Below are 19,745 nucleotides of genomic sequence, written 5' to 3'. Positions count from 1 at the left end.
CTTGCTAGTGCTTCTATACAGTTTCTGCAAAGAACAGCGCCCGAGCCGCCCTTTTTGCTCTTTTCTTTGAAGCGAGAGAAAAAAGGCAGCACTAAAAGCGAATAAAAAGATGGGGCGTCTGCGCCTGCGCTCTCTCTTCTCCCTCTTCTATCCTTGAGCGGTCTGCCTGAGAGTGCGGATGCATATACATATATATATATATGCATGTATGTGTATGTGTATGTGTGCGTGTACTTCTCTACCCCTCTTTTTTCCCCATAACAAATATGATTGCTTCTGTTTCGTATTGCGCCGTTTGCCTTCCCCTTCCGCCTTTCACCCATCTTTTTTTTTCCCGACCCCTGCTCCTCTCGGGCTGCTCGCTCGCGACGCTAAAATGTGCGCTGACCGTAGTCCCTTCTTCGCTACTTCTACCGAGGGATACTGGACACGCACACACACACACACCTATGCACGATTCGCCCGTGAGATGGGCCTTCGCGCAGAGGCATGTTCACTCTCACTTGTTTTCTCTGCCCAGCACGTGCTTCTCATCGAGTCACCTCTCCCTAACCTCCTCTCCGTGCACCGGCCTTCTTTGCTTCCTCCTACCCCCTTATTTCCGCCTTTTCTATTGTGTCGACTCCAGCGGAGCGCAAAAGAGCGGGACGCAGAGCGGAACTTTCAGCTCTGCTTCTTTTGCTAGTGCGCTTGGCTGCTGCTGCTGCTATGTGTGCGTGTGTGGGGTGCCTTTGCCCTCCTCCCCCCACTCGTCTCTCATTTTGTCTGTTTTGGTCTTCCTTTCCTCCAAATGCTCAGCTATTTCGCGACCTTTTCCCACCTTCTGTATGTGTGCGCGCACCCTTTTCCACGTATGCGGGATGCCTATCTATAAACGTGCGTACATGTGTGTGTTACTTTCGTCTTCACCCGTTTTGTTGCGTTCTCTTTGACCTCCAGCTCGGACTTTTTTTTTACCCCTCCCCCCGTTTTCACCTATGGCTCTTTCGGTACACAGCAGCCTCCCCCCTCTTTCCACCTCTACCGCGCACGCGGTTGCGCAGCACTAGTAAGGGTTGCCGTTTTCTTACTAATTTTTTCCCCATTTTGAGCGACGCTAATGGTGTAGGGCCTTTCAGGGGGTGGGCGGGGAAGGGGAGGGTGGCCGCTGTAAGAAGGTGGGTGGATGGTTAGGCCCACGAGTGTGCATGGAGGGGGGAGAGAGAGGGTGGGTGCGCGGGGTGTATAAAAAGATGGGAGAAGTGTGAGCAAAGGGTGGCTCTCCACAAGCTCAAGTGGGGGCCCCTTTTCCCTCTCATAGAGTGTCACCTCTCTCTCCAATTCGCTGACCTCAGGGGGTTTCCTCCCGCTTTTTTGCCTCCCCCCTCTCTCCGTTGTGCTTATGTTCTAGACGCATCCACTCCGCCTCTCCCGCTTCTTACACTGTTGTCCTCTGATATATCTTTCATTTTTTTTCCAAATTGCTGCGCGCTATTGGAGGTTGGCCTTTTTCTCTTTGCATCACCGCCTCTTTTTGGCTGTGCGTCCTCTTCGCTTGTGTGGCCGATCCCCTCCTTTTCCCTTGTCTTTGCGACTGCATCCATAGTGCACCTCGAGCATTACACGATGCACACGTCGTACATGTTGTGTACGCCTTTTTTTAATCCTTTCCAAGTGTATATCTCGTTTGCCCTCGTTCGGGGCCCTGCCTTATTTGATTTTGCGCATAACCATTGCTGGAAGCTCATCTCGCCTTCTCCCTCTTTTTCTTCCTCTCCTCCCCCCTCTCTCTTTCGCCGTCCCCCTCCCGCCTTTCCACCCCACATTCGTCTTGCCCATTCCCTCACTCCTCCTCCGTTTTCCCTTCATCACGCCTTTGTCTTTCCCTTTGTCTGTTTGTGCGTCTGCATCTGAGAGAACATCAGCGAGAGAGGCAATCCAACAAGAGAAGTTTATTTTTCTTTCCCTACACGTCCGCTTCACTACGGAGGATGAGCTGCGCGCTACCCAATGCGGCCGATCGTCGATCCGATCCGATGGCGGCGCAAAGCAGCAGTCGACACGCGTGCGACAGCCATGCGCCGATTCAGTCATCGGGGCACGGCCCCTATCTCCCATTCTACCCGCCCTCGCTGCGCAGGTCACCACCCGATGCATTCCCCCTGAGGGTGGCTCAGGCCCCCTACCCCGAGGAGTCAGCGAGAACCGGAGGAGATACGTACGAATCACGCTGACACGTTGCTTGCCGCGTGAATGGTGCACACGTGCTCACTGCCACAGGCCGCTTCGACGCAGCGCCAGCCAGAGCCTGACCACCGACATCCGTAACGAGGAATCGCTCTGACCTCGCCCACGCCGTAGGTGGATGGCTCTGTGTGGGCGCCTGGAGCAGCTCCGCGATGGCCCTGATGGAAGGGGGGAGAGGGGCTGTGCGGCTTCTCCGCAGATCGGGTACTGGGGCCTGATGCCATGCACTGCCATCCCCCCTCCCCCTTCTACATGAAGAGTGAGCGAAGGGAGGTGAAAAAGAGAGTGGACGAGTTCGTGAATGAATGCGCGTCCTCGCGTCCTCGCGTCTTCGCTCTTCTTTTTTTTTTCTCCTGCCGCTGTCACTACTTTCCCACCACAACCTCAGAGAGTCCGCGCCTCCTTTCTCACATGGAGCAGTCGTTTGGTGTGAGTCGCGGGTAGGTCCGGTTCATCTCACGCAGCGGCAGGTGCAGCCTTCAAGACTTCTCTCATTTAATCGTTTTATCATTGTCTCGTGCTCTCCCCGTCTCTCTCCCGTCGGCTTCGCTCGCCGCGCAACCATCGAACATATGCGGCTCTTCCTTGTCAAAATGTTTTGCGTGCCATTCCCGTTATCTCCTTTCACGTGCGCTGTCTGTGCTGCTTCCTCTTCCCCTTCTCGTTGCTCAGTGCCCCACTACCCTTTGTGTCGTCGTTGCAGGTGCCAGCGTAATGTGCTCTTGTTACTATCATTTGTATTGGCGGTCTTTTCGCTCTTACGTTGCCGAGGGAAACACCTCCTCTTCCCCTCCCCCTCTCTCTCTTTCATCTGCCCCTCCCCTACGCCCCCCCGTGTCTTTTTTTCTCTCCCCTTCCTCTATATGCGAACGAGGCCAGACCACACACACACAAAAGAAAAAAAATAGGAAGCCAAAAACGCTTGCAGGGGGCTGCGTGGTGCACTTGCCTGCCGTCTCCCCGTGCCCTTCGTATTCTCTTCACGGATGCATTCTGCTGAGCGGCATCGGCTGCTTGTGAAGGATCAAAGGCAGAAAAAAAGGGATGAGGTGGGAGGAGGAGGAGAGAGAGACGCTTGATACAACGAAGTGGAGGACAAGCCAGCGGAAGAGGAGCAAACCAATGGACGTCGCTCCATCAGGCTCGAATGGGGCGCGGGAGAGGCAGAGCTGGAGAGAGTCTTCCGAGGCCATCCGTGCAGAGAGGGCAACCGGGGGAGGGGCTGCCTCCTCCCTTCTCTTTTTTTTTAACCTCAAAAACAGCACATGCGCAGGTGCGTTCTCACAAACAGCACACAAAGCCTTTGTGCGCCCCCCGACTCCTTGGTGTAGCAGTGGAGTGATGCCAACGGACATCTGCCGCTCATGCCTCCACTGCCATTGATTCCTTTGTCTACCCCCTTCTCTTGGCGTTCGCGTCTGCGTCTCTCTCTCTCCGTCTCTCAAGGGCTGTCTTGAGCGGTGCTCGGCCTCCATCCTGTGTTCTCTAACGACGCTCGCTTTTTCCTTTACATGTCTCCTCTTTCCCTTTTCCTTTTGTTATGTCTTTGGCGTGTGTTTCTCTCCCTTCCCTCCCCTTCCCCCCCCCACGTTGCTTCACCACCAGCTCGCCGCCTGAACATGTATGAGTATCCGCACTCCTTATCTGTAATCCTCTTCCGCACATCCAACAAAATCAACAACAAAAGCGAACTAATGGAAGTAAAAGAAAAAAAAGGACTGCTCCGCACACCATCAGCTCTGAAAGAATGCCAAGCGTGGGCGTGGTGCGGATGGTAGCGGGGAGTTGACCTTGGGGCCGGCGCTTCCTCGGGAGCGGGCGGCCGACGCTGATGAAACTGCCCTAGCGTGTACTCCCCTGTGCGCCCCCTGGTGCGCGTCTACAGGCCTCCACTCTCGATGACTGGGTCTTTCCTTTGTCGTCGAATGCACGCGCGCATGGCTGCGTCTCGCAAGGAGAATATTGCGCTAATTTTCGCGCATGCTGGACACGACGGCGAGGCAGCAGTGCTTACTGTGCTCATCATGACAGCACCCGGTAAGCCGTGCTGTTCCTTCAGCGAGAGGAGTGAAGGTCGACGAGCGCCGCGCTCGCTTCGGTGGTGCACGAGGTGCTTTGCCTCTCTCTCTCTTTCCCTTAACATTCTCCTTCCCTTCCCTCCTCTCTCTCGCCTCGGTTGCTCTTGCGCCCTCCTGCCTGACATCAAGAGAGCGCTATCATCTTTGCAGCCGCCATTCGGTTCCCCTCGCAGCTCAGTCGTCTCCCGTCTAGTATTGGCGCCCGCACCGCTATACGCTGTCTGCGCCTCTGACGCTAAAGTTTGCGTCCAAAGGTGGATCACATCGTTGGCGTAGAGGAAGGGAGAAATACAAAGGCTTTGTGGTCTCAGGTGCTCTGGGGCCCCAGCTAGAGGGAACGAGGTGGGTGCAGAACAGCCGCGGATACGCCAGAGAAGCGACCACACCCTCCACTCACTTAAACGCAGGCGCAAAGAAAAGGGAGCGCGGCGCTTTTTGTTTTGTTCGCCAGTGAAACAGCACCCCGCACTGCATGTGGTCTCTCCCTTATAGCTCGTAAACATACGTACACGTACGCACAAAAGAGCGGCGTACTCGTTACTTTCGCAGGAGGGAGCAGGCTGCCGTGCAAGCTCGCTGCTGTGCTCTCCTGAACCCGAGAGAGGGCGCGTGACACCACCACTAAGTGTCGTCTGGCACGTGACATTTGTTTGCTCATTGCGTCCCCCGCTTTCCTTGTTCACCGTGTGAAAGCGGGGAGAAGGCAGAGGAACAGTGAGGTGGGCGAGCCAACACCGGTCGCTCTCCCTCTATCCCTTCCTCTCCCCCTCCTCCAACCGGAGGTGCGCCTCTCCATCCCTTGCCTTCACTTCCCCCCTTTCAGTGCTTCGGGTGTGGAGTGCCCCTCTCCCACGCCCCGATTTTTCTGCCCTCGTCTCGAGATGGCGGGTGTACATGACACGAACAACCACATTCGGCTCGACAATGCCTTCGAGTTTAACATTGGCGCGCCTATTCTACCAGACCGCGTCGCTGCAGGCCGATTTCTGCGCAGCGCGGCTGCCCGCGAGGTCACCATTGCTGCGGAGGCTTTAGCCGTACGCCCACCAGCTTCTGCCGTGTCACTGGCCTTCGGCAGCAGCGGCCAGCGTGTTCTTGTGCACAACAACAACACCAACACCGCGAAAGCAAAGCGCTCTGCTAAGCGAGGTGAGGCCCGAGCGAGTGCCGGCGCCACGTTCGGGCTGGACGACGAGTCTGTCATCCAGACGTTGAACTTTGGGAAGGCCCCGACGGCGTTGGCGGCGGGCCAGCTCCATGATGCCGGGAGCCCCGATGTCGCTGCTACGTATGACGTGCTCCTCTTCGGTGCCACCGCCAGCCTACTCGCGTACGATGTGGAGCAAAAGAAACAGGTCTTCTACAAGGACGTGGAGGACGGGGTCCAGGCGGTGGTGTGCGGCGCTGTGATGAAGCCGAGGGGCACTTCTGGTGAAGTGCCGCCGTTGGCTGTCGTCGGTGGCAACTGCAGCATATTCGGCTTCGACCGTTTCGGGGCCGAGCGGTACTGGACAGTGACGGGTGACCAGGTGACGGCTATGGCCCTCCTGCCATGGACTTCTTTGCCGGCTTCGGCATCTGCTCCCCTGTCATTGCTCGTGGCTTCTGAGGATTTCGAGGTGCGCGTGTACGATGGCGAGGAGGCCATCGCGTCGATGCACGAGGTAGACCGAGTGCAGAAGCTCGTACCCCTGTGGCAGCCGCCAAGGACCCCAGACGCGGAGGCTGCCGCGGCTGATTGTGCCGGCCGGTATGCTTACTTGCTGGAGAACGGAACCGTCGGCATATACGAGCGCGGCGAGCGTGTGTGGCGAGTGAAGGGCAAGTCAGTGCCTGTATCCGCCGCCTTCTGCGATGTGGACGGCGACGGCGTGGCAGAGTTGGTGATAGGCTGGAGCAACGGGCGGGTGGAGGTGCGCACAGATCGCGCTGGCGGTGGCGGGCTCGAGAAAGGCGGTAGCGTTCTCTTCCGCGACACCTACTCCAGCGCTGTGGCGGCAGTTCTTTCGGAAGACTACCGGCAGAATGGTGTGCCGCTGCCTGTCATCTGCACTGTGGATGGCACCGTCCGTGGATTGACGCTGCTCGAGACGCGCAAAGAGGAGGCCGTGGAGGTGCGGCAGCTACAGGTCTTAGAGGCGCTTGTGCACGAGAAGCAGCAGCTGACTGCCCAGCTCGCCAGCCTCGAGCAAAAGTTGACTCGACGAGTCGCCGGAGAGGCGGGCGCGACGATGCCCGATTCGGACGTAGAGGTGCGCTGTTGCTGCTCGGCCAACCTTGCGACGAAGGAGGTGGAGGTTCGTGTGGAGGTGACCGGGCAAGCGGCGAGGCGCGGCGACATCGTTGTGCATAGCTGTTTCCTGCAGTGCGAGATGTGGGCCACTGCGGCAGAGCAAGACACGATAGGCTTTGTGAATGCGGAGCCCAGAGACACACTCGTGTGCAGCTTTGCCCACCCCGAGGACGTCCCGCTCGACATCAGCGCCTCGGTGGCTGTAGGCTCGCCATTCAGCGACAACTACCACATACATGAAGTGACCATCCATGTTCCCCGCTTCGTGATGTACCGGCTACCCGACAGGATTCCACCAGAGCAGCTGCGTCAGCGGCAGGGACCTCCAGTCGCCTATCAGCAGCCTAATGGCTGCGTGTTGCTGCAGTGGCGTGAGTCACTCTGCCTCAACGTGATTGAGGGGTGGCTGCGGCGGTCCTTCTGTGTACCGGATGACGTTACTTTGTTTGACACCAACACGCCGACTGATCCGGCGCTTCACTTGGAGCTCATTCACGTCCGTGATGGGAGCAGCTTCGGCATCGAGGTGCACAACGGTACCGCGTGTGGTGCGGCGTTCAACACGATTACGCTGCGGTCGGACCGCTTGGCGCCATGTGCGGCGATTGTCAGTGCCTTCGTGGAGGACATGAAAGGCGAATGGGCTGAGGATAAGGCAGACCCAGCGGCTGTTCGGTGCGAAATGCCCCTCGAGCTGGAGCGGCTACGTGCGATCCTCACCAGGGTGGAGGAGCTCAACGAGGTGCGGATGAAGCTCACGACCGACATGGCGGATGCAGCTACCATCGTGAAGGCGCTGCTCGGGCGTGCCGAGGACGCGCGGCTGTTGGGCGACATAGCCTCCATGAAGAAATCGTACGCGGCGCTGTATGACGTTGATCAGGAGCTACTCGGTGAGAATGCGAAGCGAGTCAGCAACTACGAGGAGCTCAAGCAGGCCTTGAAGGAGGTGAACACGTGCATCCAGCAGGCAGGGATGGTCCGCATTGGTGCGGCACGCGCGCAGCTGATCGCCAGCTGCCGCAACGCTCTGAAAGAGAACCAGGTGAACAGTCTGCTCGAGATTATCCGGACCGGGTCTGAGTAGAGGGCAAGAGCCCGAGCGACCCCGAGGCGGCATGGTGCGTGGCCTGCGCCAGCTTGTGCTTGTGCTATCTGCCTTTCTCCGTTCCTCGCCCTGCGGGTGCTGATTCCACCGCAGGGATGATAGACTCCCTCACAGTTCTCCTCCCTTCCGTCTCGCTTGTTTTTCTTCGCTTCCGCACGCGCAGGTCGGTGTGCGTACGGAGGCTCGCACATAAGCGCGCCAAGCTGTGCAGGTTTGTCTTCGCTTTCCTCCTCTTTCTTTGGGCGTTGACTTTTGGAGGACTTTGCTGTATCGGCCGATATCTCTTCTTCGCTCCTCTTCAGCCGCGGCAGCGGTACCACACCAGCCGAGCAGCAGTCTCTGTGTACACTTCCGTTCTCTTTCTCCTACGTCGAGGGTGGTGGTCGTGGTGGTGGGGTGATGACCGAGGCCATCGTTGCAGCTCTCCGTGAGCACCTTCGCGACGCCTTCTTCCCTATGCGTCATTCTCCTCTCTCCACCTCGTGAGCTGCGGAGGTGACATCTCCTTTTGTGTTCCCTCCTGTGTGCATGGACAAAGGCAAGTCGTGTACGCGCAGGCAGCATATATATATATATGTATGCATATATTTCTGTGCGCCCTGGTGAGCAATGTACGCGCGGCAGCCCTTCTCGCTGCTCTTCCCTGGCACCACCTTTGCCACCATCTTGCCCTACAGCTGTGTATCCGCCCCCGCCTGCTGCGACTCTTTGCCGCTCTTCCTCTGACCGTGTTGGGCGAGGTGCTTGGCACTGGAAACGCAGCGCTAGCCATCGTCTACCCCTCCCTCCCCTTCCCTTCCACGTCCGTCTATACCTCTCCTTTCCCTTTCCAGGGGCATGCGCGTAGGTGCGCCGCTCTCCCTTCTGTCCATTTTATCGCCTCCTCAATCGCTAGTCGAAGAGTCGACCCGCCCCCAGCTGGCTCAGCGCTTGGCATCCTCCTCTCAGGAAAGGCCCTGCCTGCGTGAACGCTCGGTGCTCTTCTCACCCAGATCCTTGCCCTGCAGCGTTCGTGTGCCTACGCGGACCTGAGGGCTGTGGAGAGGAGCGGTTGCGGCTGCTACTACGCCCGCCAGCAGCCGAGTGGGTGATGGGCTTGCCCTTGCCGGGTTGGCTGACTTCTTGTACGTCCCCTTAGCACCTTCATTTCCTTAGTGACGGACCCCAATTCTTTTAGCGGCTCATACTTTAGCTATGCTCCGCCGGGTTGCTCTTCCGCTGGCGGCAAGCGCCTCCGGTGCCATGCGCTTTAACCACGGTGTGACGTCCTCAGGCACCATCCCTAAGTCGGCCTCCGTGGCTGCCACCGCTGCGTCATCAGGGCCCTACATGCCTGCCTACTCAGAGGTAAAGGGGACGTCTGAGACTCCGGTGCTGGATCAGCTGATCGGCTACTACGTCAACATCCAGTCTCGTAAGATGTACTACAAAGACTTCCTCCGCATCGAGCACCAGGCAGTTCGATGGGCTTTTGCCGACATTCGCAAGAACAGCGAGGCTCTCGCGCACGGTCTACTGCAGACGGGCGTGCGACCAGGTGACCGCGTTCTTGCGATTCAGCCGTGCAACTGTGAGACCTTCGTGCTGCAGCTCGCGTGCGCGAAAGTTGGCGCGCTCCTGTGCGTCGTTCCCCACGACGCTATCAGCGCAGACAAGCTGCGCTTCTATCTGAATGAGTTTCAGCCTCGCCATCTCGTGGCCCGCGAGTGGATCAACGTGCCGGAGATGAAGCAAGGCGAGCTAGTGGAGCGCAACATGCACTTCTGGGACACCATATACAACGTCATCCCGGAGCTAGGCCTCTCTTACCCAGGTCAAAAGTTTCAGTGGGTGCACTCGCAGGAGTTTTACTATCTCAAGAAGGTCATCATCACGGACCACAACATGAACTTGCTAGGCGTGACGCCAATGCGGAAGATACTGGTGTGGGGCCCCTTCTCGTACTACGAGCAGCGACTGCGCCGCCTGTCGGCGCTACTGCACCCCGACGATCCAGTGCTGGCACTGGAGGACCCCAGCCCGGCTATGGAGGACAAGCTGCACATCACCTACTCTCACCGCAACTGCGTGAATGCCGGCTTCCTCTTCAGCCAGATCATGCGGTTCAAGGCCGAGACGCGATTTGGCGTGATGCCGAACCACCACACGGACCCGATCGGTGCCATCGTCGCCCCGTATGCGGCCCTCACCTCCGGTGCGGTGCTTGTACACATCCATTCCGACATGTTCACTGATGACCACGCCATCAACGGCATTGAGAAGCTGTGCGTAGAGGAGGTTGAGACGCTGCTCGGCCGTAAGGCGGACTTCGACCTCATCCTGAAGCACGCTGGCAACTTCGACGCAGACCAGTTTGAGCACCTCCACTCCGTCGTACTCTTCGAAGACGGCATCGAGGCCCCCGTGTCGGAGGAGTACCTCAGGAAGCTAGCGAAGGCCCTCGGTCTGGATGATGTGTACGTCTTCCGCGGCCCCATCGAGTCGTCCTACATGCTGACGTGGCGCACGCTGAAAAAGGCCTCGCCGTGCATGGTTCCCCACATAGAGGCCAAGGTAGTGGGCGACCGTGGCACCAGCGATGCCAAGGTACTGGCGGCCGGCACGCGCGGGAACCTGCGCTTAAAGGGCCCGCACGTTACGGCAGGCTACTACAACAACGCTGGCTTGATGACGGAGCTCGTTGACGAGCATGGCTTTGCTAGCACGAGCCGAGAGGCGATGATGGATGACGAGGGAGGCATCACACTCATGCCCGCACAGACGTATTAAGTGTGGGAACAAGAAAAGAGAAACACCGGCAGGGAACGGGGCAGCCGCGCGCACGTCGGGCGGCGCTGTGCACGTCAGACGGCGATCGAAGGCGTTCTTCGGCACTGGACCCCTTCCCCTCCCCTCTGAAGCGTCTCTGTGCCTCCCTACGGCTTCGGGCATAGTATCGAGGAGAGCGACTTGGCGAGCGGCGTAGAGCGGCGAGAGCAGACAGGCGCTCGGGCGGTCATGTGCGAGAGAAGGCTGGTCCGGGTGCGCGCTTGCGTAGAAATGTAGCACCAGCAGGGAGGCAAGGGATGAGTGAGGGCAGCCGCTCTCCTCTCCGAAAGGGGAGAAGCGTCCAGTGTGTAATGCTCTGCCGCGGGCCGCGCAGCGTGGAGTAGGAGGCGTGTGTATATGATGCTGTTTGAAAGCTAGCAAAGAGCACCCTGCTCTGTCAACGGGAGAGCCAGGGAGCTGGTGGTGGACGAGGCAGACTGTCAGCGCTCTGGCATGCTCGTGAAGGCGATGTGGTGCGTGCCTGCCGTCTTACCGGCATCTAGCACGGGAAAGCAGGCAGGCACGCAGTGCATACGACCTTGCGAACTCATGCACAGGCACGTGGGCGTTACCTGCGTGTAGGCACTCCCCAGGTTCTCATGACCCGCCGCTCGAAGAGAGGGAGGGGCTGCAGGCACCGTGCATCACCACACGCGCTCTCCCTTCTCCTTCTACGGGCGATGCCTGTGGATGCGCCCATGCCATCCTCGTGTTTACCTCTGCGTACTTCTCACTTCCTCTCCTGTTTCGGGTGTCCTCATATCTTTGCGTTCTTTTTGCACAACTGCACACAGAGGGTTACTCGCTATTGAAGCGACACAGGTGCGACGGCGGCGCGAGTGTGAAGCAGCTGTACACAGAGACGAGTCCGCATTGCATGCTCCGCACCGCCTCTGTGTGCGTGTGACGGTGTAGTCCGCTCTTGTCGCCTCTGTTACCGCCTCGACCTCAGCGACATGGCCAGGTCGAGGAAGGAGAAGAAGGCGTCTCGCCGTGAACGACGGGAGCAGTTGAGGAGTATTAGTCAAAAAATCAAGGAGAAGGTTCTTCTGTCCGAGTTGGCTGCTGCGGAGTGCGAGGCCGAGGAGATCGTCTATACGCTGCCCCCTACCCCAGCGGAGTTGGAGGCGCAGGAAGAGCAGCAGCGCCAGCAAGCCGCGAGAGCTGCGGAGGCCGAGGAGAGGGCAGCAGCTGCTGCTGCAGAGCGGTCCGCGCAGACAGCTGCTGCGGCTGCGAGCGCGGAGAAGGACGAGGAGGATCGAGTGGTGCTACCGTCCTTCGACGGCGGCGAAGGCGGCGCGAATGGCCGCCGACACTCCTCCTCCGCCCTTGCCGGTCGCAAGCACCACAAGATGTCGTGGGAGGAGCTGAAGATGCGTGCAGCAGAAATGTACGGCCTGGAGGCCACGGAGGTGGTTAGCGAGCATGACGGCAACGCCATCGACCCTCTTTTTACCGTGCGCATGAAGCTGGAGCCGCACACGGTGCCGGTGCCCAAACACTGGCACCTGCAGCGCACGTTCCTGTCGCGTCAGGCGGACCGCGAGGAGGCGGTGGGGATTGTGCCGGCAGAGGTTGCTGCCCTCGGCATCGAGAAGATTCGTGCCACGAAGGATAAGATGGCTAATCCGAACCAGATCGCCTTCGTCTCGTGCTTCATGACGGGCACGCCTCTGCAACGCAAGATGTACAACGTCGAGCTGAGCCGTTGCGGGGACGTGTTCTACGAGGGCAAGTGGCGGCCCAAGACACACCACACGCCTGGCGTCCTGTCGAAGCGGCTGCGGCAGGCACTCGGGATCGGCCCGACAGCACCACCGCCGTGGCTATACAGCATGCAGACGATGCGCCGCCTTCCCCCCGCGTATCCAGACCTTCGCATAGCGGGACTGAACGCGCCCATCCCTGCTGGTGGGCAGTGGGGCTTGGGAGAGGGCCAATGGGGTGAGCCGTCGCGTGCGGAGGACAACTCCTTTCTCTTTCCGGGCGTCATGGACGAGGCTGCGGCCGCCAGCTCCACCAAGGCCGAGCTGCGCTGGGGCACCGTTCCTCCCATTGCCACATCACAGGAGGACGTGAAAACCGGTGCAGGATCATCGTCGCCCAGCACGGCATCCCCTGCTCCGGCGACGGCAACACAGGCCTCTCCGCGCCCCGCAGCAGCGGCTGGCCGTCCCGTCATCACCCCTGTGCCATTCCAGCCGCAGGCCTACGTTCCGCAGCAAGCCATTCCCGCTGCGCGCGTCACGCCGCAGGAGTACGTGCAGGTGCAAGACAACACGACTAACTCCACGGTCGCTGTGGGGCACGTGATGATGCCCAAGGATGAGGTGCAGCCGCCGCCGCCGTTGCGCTACCCGCGCCCGCCGAGCTCTTAGGCGTACCTTTCGAGAGTGTAGTGGAGCGCTGTCAGGGGGCACCCCTTTTTACGTTCTTCCCTTAGTGTACCCTGCACTGACTCGGGTGCTACTTCGTTTTTTTGGCCCTCCCCCCTCCCTCCACCTCCCCGGTAATGATAGCTTGAAGGAAAATGGACACAACCGCAGCAGAGCACCGCTTCGCCCTCTTGTAAATAGTGAGGCGGTGCGGCAGGGTGCGTATACGCTTGCCTGCGCACTCTTGTCTAACGCATCACCCGCGCAGGTCATCCAAATGTTCGGTTCCCATGGACGTTGCTCTTTCTCTTGCGTACATCAGAGGCCGCACTCGCTCTACCTCACCGCAGCACAGGCTCGCAGGCATACTCGTTCACGCACTCACTGTCCCTGGTCCCCTTCCCCTTCCCCTTCTACACACACACACATACATACACATGCATGCGGACGTACATATGTGCGCGGAAGAAGTCGTCCACGCTACATTTCCCCTCCTCCCACCGTCTCTTCCGCCCAACCGAAAGAGCGCTTTCGGAACGAAACGGCGGCAGTGTGTACGGCTAACGCGTAGTTTGGTTCTCTCTTTCTGTTTCACGTTGCGAACACATTTCGCTGCCCTGCCGCCCCCCTCCTCCCTCCCTCCCTCCTCTTCATTATCAAGCACGTACGCACACAGTCGTCATGTCGAGCAACAAGGACACCTACACCTTCCAGTACGGCGAGCTGAAGAAGGGCCAGACATATGCGCTTGCGATGGCAAGGGTCGCGGACAACTTTGTGCACTCCAGCTTTCACGATTCTCCCAACTACGAGAAGCTGCTCATTGCCATCCTCGAGCACATCTCCAAGGACCCGTCGATGGATGACAAGATGCTGCAGGCCCTTGAAGGTGCGCTCATGACACGGCAAAACGCCGTCCTCAAGGAGGCGCGCGACAGCGATAAGGATCGAAAGAAGTTCGTCTTCGAGAAGCGCACCACTGGGCGCGACCCCAACGAGGACAGCGATAGCGACGCTGAGGAGTTGACGGAAGAGGAACTGGCAGCCCGCAAGGCGGCGGAGGAGGCAGAGGAGAAGCATAAGGAGCAGGAGTGGCTGAGGGCACAGGAGAGGTATGCGGCGCTTCAGCAGCAGAAACTGGAGAACGAGGAGCGCCTGCGCGCGCAGGCCCGGCGGGTCGACCTGGAAGCCTTCGAACGCCAGCTCAAGAGCCGCGGTGCTGTACTTCTCGACTCAGGCCTGCCTGCCAAGAAGAAGGGCAGCAAGGGCGGGGGCAAAGCGGGCCAGCTGTCAGCTGAGGATGCGGCGAAGATGAAGGAGGAGGTGGCGCTGGTCATGAAGGAGAAAGAGCGCCTGGATACGGTGCTGCACACCAGTGACGAGGACCTACCGGCTGCTCTCGAGGAGGCGAAGAAGTCGCTGGCTGAGTACGAGCAGAAGGCGGCAGCGATGAGGGAGGCGGCGGTGCCGTTGAAGGAAATGAGCAGAGGCGAAGTGACGCAGCTGCAGCAGAAGCTCACCAAGCAGACCATGGATAAGAACCGGCGGGCGCTGCAGCTCAAGGCAATGGAGCCCAACCCGCTGCGCGATGAGCTCGTCTCGGTGCTCGAGCAGCGTGACGTGCTGGCTGTGAAGGTGGAGCGCTCAGAGAAATCTTAAGGAGGCAAGGAAAAGCCGCGCGGCGGCGTAGCTCGCACGAAGGGGAGAGGTCTGAGGGGTGCGATGCGACTTCCCACCCTCACACACAGTCAGCGCGCAGCCTGCGACCGGCATCTTGGCTTGGGAGGCCGACGGCGCCACTCAAATGCGCACGGGTTGACGGGACGGGCGGGGGCGGGGGAGGTGCCGCAGCCATGATCCACAGTTCTTCGCATGCACATCTCACTACATCGAGGAGGCAGTCCCCCGCTGACGGAAGAGGAGAAAAGAAGTCGGCCCGTGTGCGATAGCGAGCAAGCATACGTATGCTCGCTTTTCGACGGCTTTCGCTTCTTCGGTGCCTCCTCCTATGCGTGCAGCTCCTTTCCCGGGGTATAGTCCAACAGAAGTATTTCTAATAAAGCAGTCATAGCGACTTGTGTGCCAAGAGACGTCGCACCACCCACCCGCCCACACATGCACACGAGGGGGGAGGGGTGCACGTGTGGCTGAGCGCGCGGCGTTCTGTGTTTCTCTGCACTTGAGGCTTTAGGCTGCCTTGAGCAGAAGTTGGCGAGCACTGAGACGTAAAATAACAAGCGGCTCCTTGCCTACGGCATTGGAGACTCCTCGATGCTGCGCTGTCGTCCTAGGCGTGGGCATGCCCATGGCAAGCGGTGAATTCTTCTCACTCGTGTGTCCCATATACACTCTCCTTCGTGTGTGTGTGTGTGTGTGCGGCGTGCATCACCAAATCTCAAAAAATAGCGCACCTCTGTGCAGACCTTCTGGCCCGAAGGAAAAGCAACGCGTCTGAAGGCGGACATCCAAGTGCGCGCTGAAACGTCTCAAGAACCGTTGACGGTCTCGCTTGCATGCAGATGCGTGAGGAGGGGGGGGGCTGTGTGCGTCTGGCGCGCCTCTGGCAACATTGGCCCCTCTTTTTTCGACTCCCCGGTATCTCTGCCGCCTCTATGCACTACTTCCCTCTCCGCCTTTTCGATCGAACACCTCTCGCTCTGGAAAGCGACCGCATCGCCCTGCTCGGCCGCGCTCCTCCGACGCCTCTCTCCACCGGTTCTCGTCACCGATCCTTTTGCACGAGCGCAGTCACGGGCGCACTCAACTCATTCCTTTTTCATTGTGTGCGTGTGGGCGCCTCCTGTAAAGTGTTTCAGTGCTACTGTAAGGCCACGCGCGGAGTCGGGCGCACAGACCGATCGATCCACTGAAGGCCCCGACTTTCGGTCTGTGTCACGCGCTGCGTGACCGCTGTTCCTGTTCGGCTTGTGCAGGCTTACTCCTCGTATGGCACCGACACACACACACACACACACACGCACACACGTACGCGGGCCCATCATCAAGGCGGCAGAGGCTAGGCGCATACCCTTGCCTACCTACCTTTGACGTATTGCCAACGCAACGCTCCTCCTTACTTCTCTGGGCGTATGCGTGTGTGCGCGCTCGATCACCACTTCGCCTTCTCCCTCTTTCAGCTCTGTGCTGCTCCCTTCTCACATCTCCTTTGTGTGCTGATCCCTCTCTCTCTTCGGTACTCTCGCGCAACTGTTCCCTGTGCACTTTCCGCTGCACCACAAAGTGCTCCTGAACACGCAGGCGAATGATTGACAGCTGAGCGCAGTACTGCGTTCTCCTTCCATTTGCTTCCAGCGTCTTATCGGCTAACGCCTGAGCTGCGGCTGCGGCGAGTTCGGACTCGTTCTATTGCGTATAGCCGCAGACCAGAAGAGGCCCCCTCCCCCCCTTCACCACCACCACCCCATCCCTGACGGTGGGGATAGCGCGTGAAAGTAAGGGGAACCTTCGGTACAGGAAGCGGTGGAAACAGCGGTACTGCGTCTCTCGTGGACGGCTCCGCGTACCCTTCTCCGCTGCCTCCACTCCGCGACTCCCCCCTTCCCCTGCGCACCTCATCTGTGCTCCCCATACGGCGCGTGCGCTTTTTTAGCTTAGCTGGCGAGCGCCTGTGCAGATCCCTTCCCTCCCCTCCCCCCACCCCGTTGTTTCACTAAAATTAGGGAGTCTCCGCTGCACCAACCACACCTACCCATCCAGTGTACGTCACCGGTGACTGCAGCCAACACAGTCTACTACTCACCGGAGCGTTTGGCATCGCACTTGCGCTAGTGCTCTCGTGTGTGTGCGTGTGTGTGTTTGTGCGTAGAGAGAGGAAGGGCGCTGAAAGCCACCCGCCGGAGAGCAACGGGAGGCAGGCCATCAACATACGCGTCGTTGTGTGCTCACGAGTGCGTCGTACAGCGCACTTGCCGCGAGCAAAAAGTGCTCGCCTCTTCCGTGCGGAACCTATGTGAGTACGGCACGCACAAGAAAAACCAACACGGCACATCATCGTCCCAATGTCGGGCGGCTACATTGCTGTGACGGTGATTTTTTTCGTAATGGCCCTCGGAGTTTGCCTGCTCGCCTACCATCACTACACGAAGGAGTCGCTGAAGCACATTCCGATTGCCTGCGCTGTGTGGCACGTCATCGCGCTGTACATGTGTCTGCTTCCCTTCCCACTGCTAGTCGTGGATATCGATGCCTCGCTTGCATCGCAGAACAACCCCAATGAGCAGCAAAACTGGATGCGGCCCATCTGGATCACGATATTCGCGATGACATACTTCTGCGCGTGGGTATCTCTGCCATTGGCGCAGATGTACACGGAGGTGGGCGAGTTCACTGTGAAAGGCCGGCTGCTGCACTCCCTCAAGCTAAACCTGATCCTATATGCCGTCATCATCGTCATCGTTCTCGCGGCGCTAGGCTACTTTGTCGTCATCACCAATTCCTATAGCTCCGTTTCGAATGTCATGAAGGTCGTCATCTCGCTCGCGAACGCGTGGGGTCTGCTGATCTTGACACTGTTCATGCCAGCTGGCTTGGTGGGCGTGCCACGTATGCTGTGGCGCTACGCCGACGCGAAGCGACTCCTGCGCCGCCGGCTCTACGAGGCAACGGACATTCAGGAGGACCTCGACTTGGCTGCGATGGACTTGGCAGCCATAAAGGCAGAGCTCATCAGCATTGACCCTCAAGTCTCGGAGGAGAACCGACCACATCTTGCATTCATGCTGGAGCTCATCTCGGCTGCTGACAGAGAGATCCCCATGTACCACATCGCGGCTCTCCGCGTCAAGACGGCGCCGTCTACGGACCGCAACGATGTGTCGCTCCTTCACCTCGAAGCGTTGAATCAGCGGCTCAAGAAGGCGATTAAGATTGTAAGTCGTGCAAACTACCGGTGGAGCTCGACGGTGCGCGAGTGCGACTCTCTGGATCAGATTGTGCGCGGGGTCAAGAGCACCAACAACTGCCTGAAAAGGCTGTGGTTCCCGATTCGGCAGTACGTCTACTACACCGGCTGCTTTGTCTGCTCGGTGCTGACGGTATTCATCTTGTGGAGCGAGCTGACGATGCCGCTTCGGGACTGGGCTGGTAAGCCGCTTGGCGTAATCGAGCTCATCATGAAGAGCTCCATTCACTTCATTGGGTCTGTTGTGCTGCTCTTCTACATGGCCTACTGCGCCTATTGGGCGGCCTTTCAGTTCAAGGTGCATGACGTGTATGTCATCTACCCCAGCATCGCTGACAACGCCTCGCTCTGCTTCAATGAGACCTTCCTGGTGCGCCTGCTGATGCCGCTGTGCTTTAACTTCCTCCTGATCTCCGGTCTCTCCTCCACGGCAAGCGAGACGCGTGTCGATGTAGCCTACGGCCACGTGTACCGCAGCAATATGGACATCGGACTCTTGTTCGGCTCCTACGTGAACAAGCTACTGCCGCTCATGATCCCCTTCATCTCCGCCATCGTCTTCTTCCAGCTCACTCAGCAGGTCCTGTCCGTGATCGGGATTGAGGTACATAACCCAAACGACGTGGATAACCCGGCTGTGCGGCAGCGTATCGTGGATGGGCGAAAGCTGGTGGAGGCTGAACTCGGCTACCAGCTGGCCTCGCCATTCCTCTCAGACGAGCGCTCCGACGAGGCCACGCCGCCACTTGTGTCACCGAGAGCTGCAGGACCGGGTCGCGACGGCGACGCGGAGTCGGACACGAGGCGCGGGCAGCGCTATCGCGAGTACCTCCAGAGGAAGCGCGGCACCGCCGGCGGCGGTTTTGATGATGGGTCAGAGATGAACTTCCGCAGCGCGGGGACTGCCAGGGAAGGGGATCCCTAGGTGCTGGTAGCCTCCCGGTTGTTCGCATGAGTCCTCTCACGCCATCTCTGCGCTCGCTCTTTCCTTTTCACCTGACTCTGAGCAGGACACCGCTGCCCTCGAGCTGGAGAGAGGTGCTGCGCCTCCTTCTCATGCAGCACTCGCCTTCGCGCACGTGCTTGAGCCCTCTGCATAAGGAAGACGCCTTTTCACGCTGGGTGAGACCCGCGGGCAGCGAAGGAGTTCGCTGCTGCCGAGCGTCGACCTCTCCTAATACTTTCTTTTGCATTCTCGCGCTGCTCGCTTGTTCTCCCTGCCTCTCTCGGCTTCGCCTCGAGTCGAGCTTGTCAACTTTGTGTGTGTGTGTGTGTGCGTATCGATGAACAACTGAGGTGGTGGAAGGGCGAAGGGAGGGAGGGTGGCAAAGAGGCAGGCAGCGAGGAGACGGCCGTGCGCAAATCACGTGCACACAGGCCGAGAAAAACCCTAAATAACGCTTCTTCAGCTCCCCTTCCGAGCGCGTGTCGTTCGCCAGTTTTTTTTTCTCTTTGCTTGTGGCTCGATTTGAATGCGCTGTGGCTGATTGCTTGCTCCCTTTTTCCCTCCCGCTCTTCCCCTCTTCGCTGTGACGCTGCCCCCCCTCCCCCCCCCCCCTAACTATCACCCCCTTCTCTCACGAACAGTCGAGAGACGGGCCCCCATGCGTGCGAACCGGTCGCTCTGTCATCTACCGATTTGGACAGGCACGAACACACGTGCGCAGGCCCTTTGCCGTTTTTGTTTTCTCTCCATAGAGGCTCCCCAGCGACGCACCCGCACTGCTGTCTGTGCGTACAGCTCCGAGGGAGAGGGAGGGCATGAGTTTTTCTTTTTTTGGTTGGTTGGTTGCCGCGACCGCACGGGTCACATCTGAGTCCTTCTCCGAGGGGAAGGGCAGAAATCACCGAAGTGCAGTTGGGGTTGCGAGTGCCAAGGCGCTGACACGACCTTCTGCGGATGCCGCTGCTGCATCGAAAAGGGCGAGAGGCCGAA

General features: G+C 59.1%; 5 protein-coding genes across 5 annotated transcripts; all 5 read left to right on the top strand.

The window, feature by feature from the left end:
• Positions 1 to 5,185: 5,185 nt before the first annotated feature.
• On the top strand, positions 5,186 to 7,684 carry LSCM1_03680 (uncharacterized protein; the record flags this gene model as incomplete). The annotated part of the gene is made up of 1 exon (XM_067321213.1): positions 5,186 to 7,684. The coding sequence occupies one exon, from the start codon at positions 5,186 to 5,188 to the stop codon at positions 7,682 to 7,684; it is 2,499 nt and encodes an 832-aa protein (XP_067176581.1).
• Positions 7,685 to 8,899: 1,215 nt separating this feature from the next.
• On the top strand, positions 8,900 to 10,474 carry LSCM1_03679 (uncharacterized protein; the record flags this gene model as incomplete). The annotated part of the gene is made up of 1 exon (XM_067321212.1): positions 8,900 to 10,474. One exon carries the CDS (start codon positions 8,900 to 8,902, stop codon positions 10,472 to 10,474), a length of 1,575 nt encoding a protein of 524 aa, XP_067176580.1.
• A 995-nt stretch (positions 10,475 to 11,469) lies between these two features.
• Positions 11,470 to 12,891, top strand: LSCM1_03678 (uncharacterized protein; the record flags this gene model as incomplete). The annotated part of the gene is made up of 1 exon (XM_067321211.1): positions 11,470 to 12,891. The coding sequence occupies one exon, from the start codon at positions 11,470 to 11,472 to the stop codon at positions 12,889 to 12,891; it is 1,422 nt and encodes a 473-aa protein (XP_067176579.1).
• A 678-nt stretch (positions 12,892 to 13,569) lies between these two features.
• LSCM1_03677 (uncharacterized protein) lies at positions 13,570 to 14,547 on the top strand (the record flags this gene model as incomplete). The annotated part of the gene is made up of 1 exon (XM_067321210.1): positions 13,570 to 14,547. The coding sequence occupies one exon, from the start codon at positions 13,570 to 13,572 to the stop codon at positions 14,545 to 14,547; it is 978 nt and encodes a 325-aa protein (XP_067176578.1).
• Positions 14,548 to 16,907: 2,360 nt separating this feature from the next.
• On the top strand, positions 16,908 to 18,734 carry LSCM1_03676 (uncharacterized protein; the record flags this gene model as incomplete). The annotated part of the gene is made up of 1 exon (XM_067321209.1): positions 16,908 to 18,734. One exon carries the CDS (start codon positions 16,908 to 16,910, stop codon positions 18,732 to 18,734), a length of 1,827 nt encoding a protein of 608 aa, XP_067176577.1.
• Positions 18,735 to 19,745: the final 1,011 nt, after the last annotated feature.

This window comes from Leishmania martiniquensis, chromosome 30, assembly GCF_017916325.1.
Source record: "Leishmania martiniquensis isolate LSCM1 chromosome 30, whole genome shotgun sequence".
In the NCBI taxonomy this organism is placed as follows: domain Eukaryota; phylum Euglenozoa; class Kinetoplastea; order Trypanosomatida; family Trypanosomatidae; genus Leishmania; species Leishmania martiniquensis.
The sequence above is the reverse complement of the archived record's forward strand: the minus strand, read 5'-3'. Positions and strand labels throughout refer to the sequence as shown.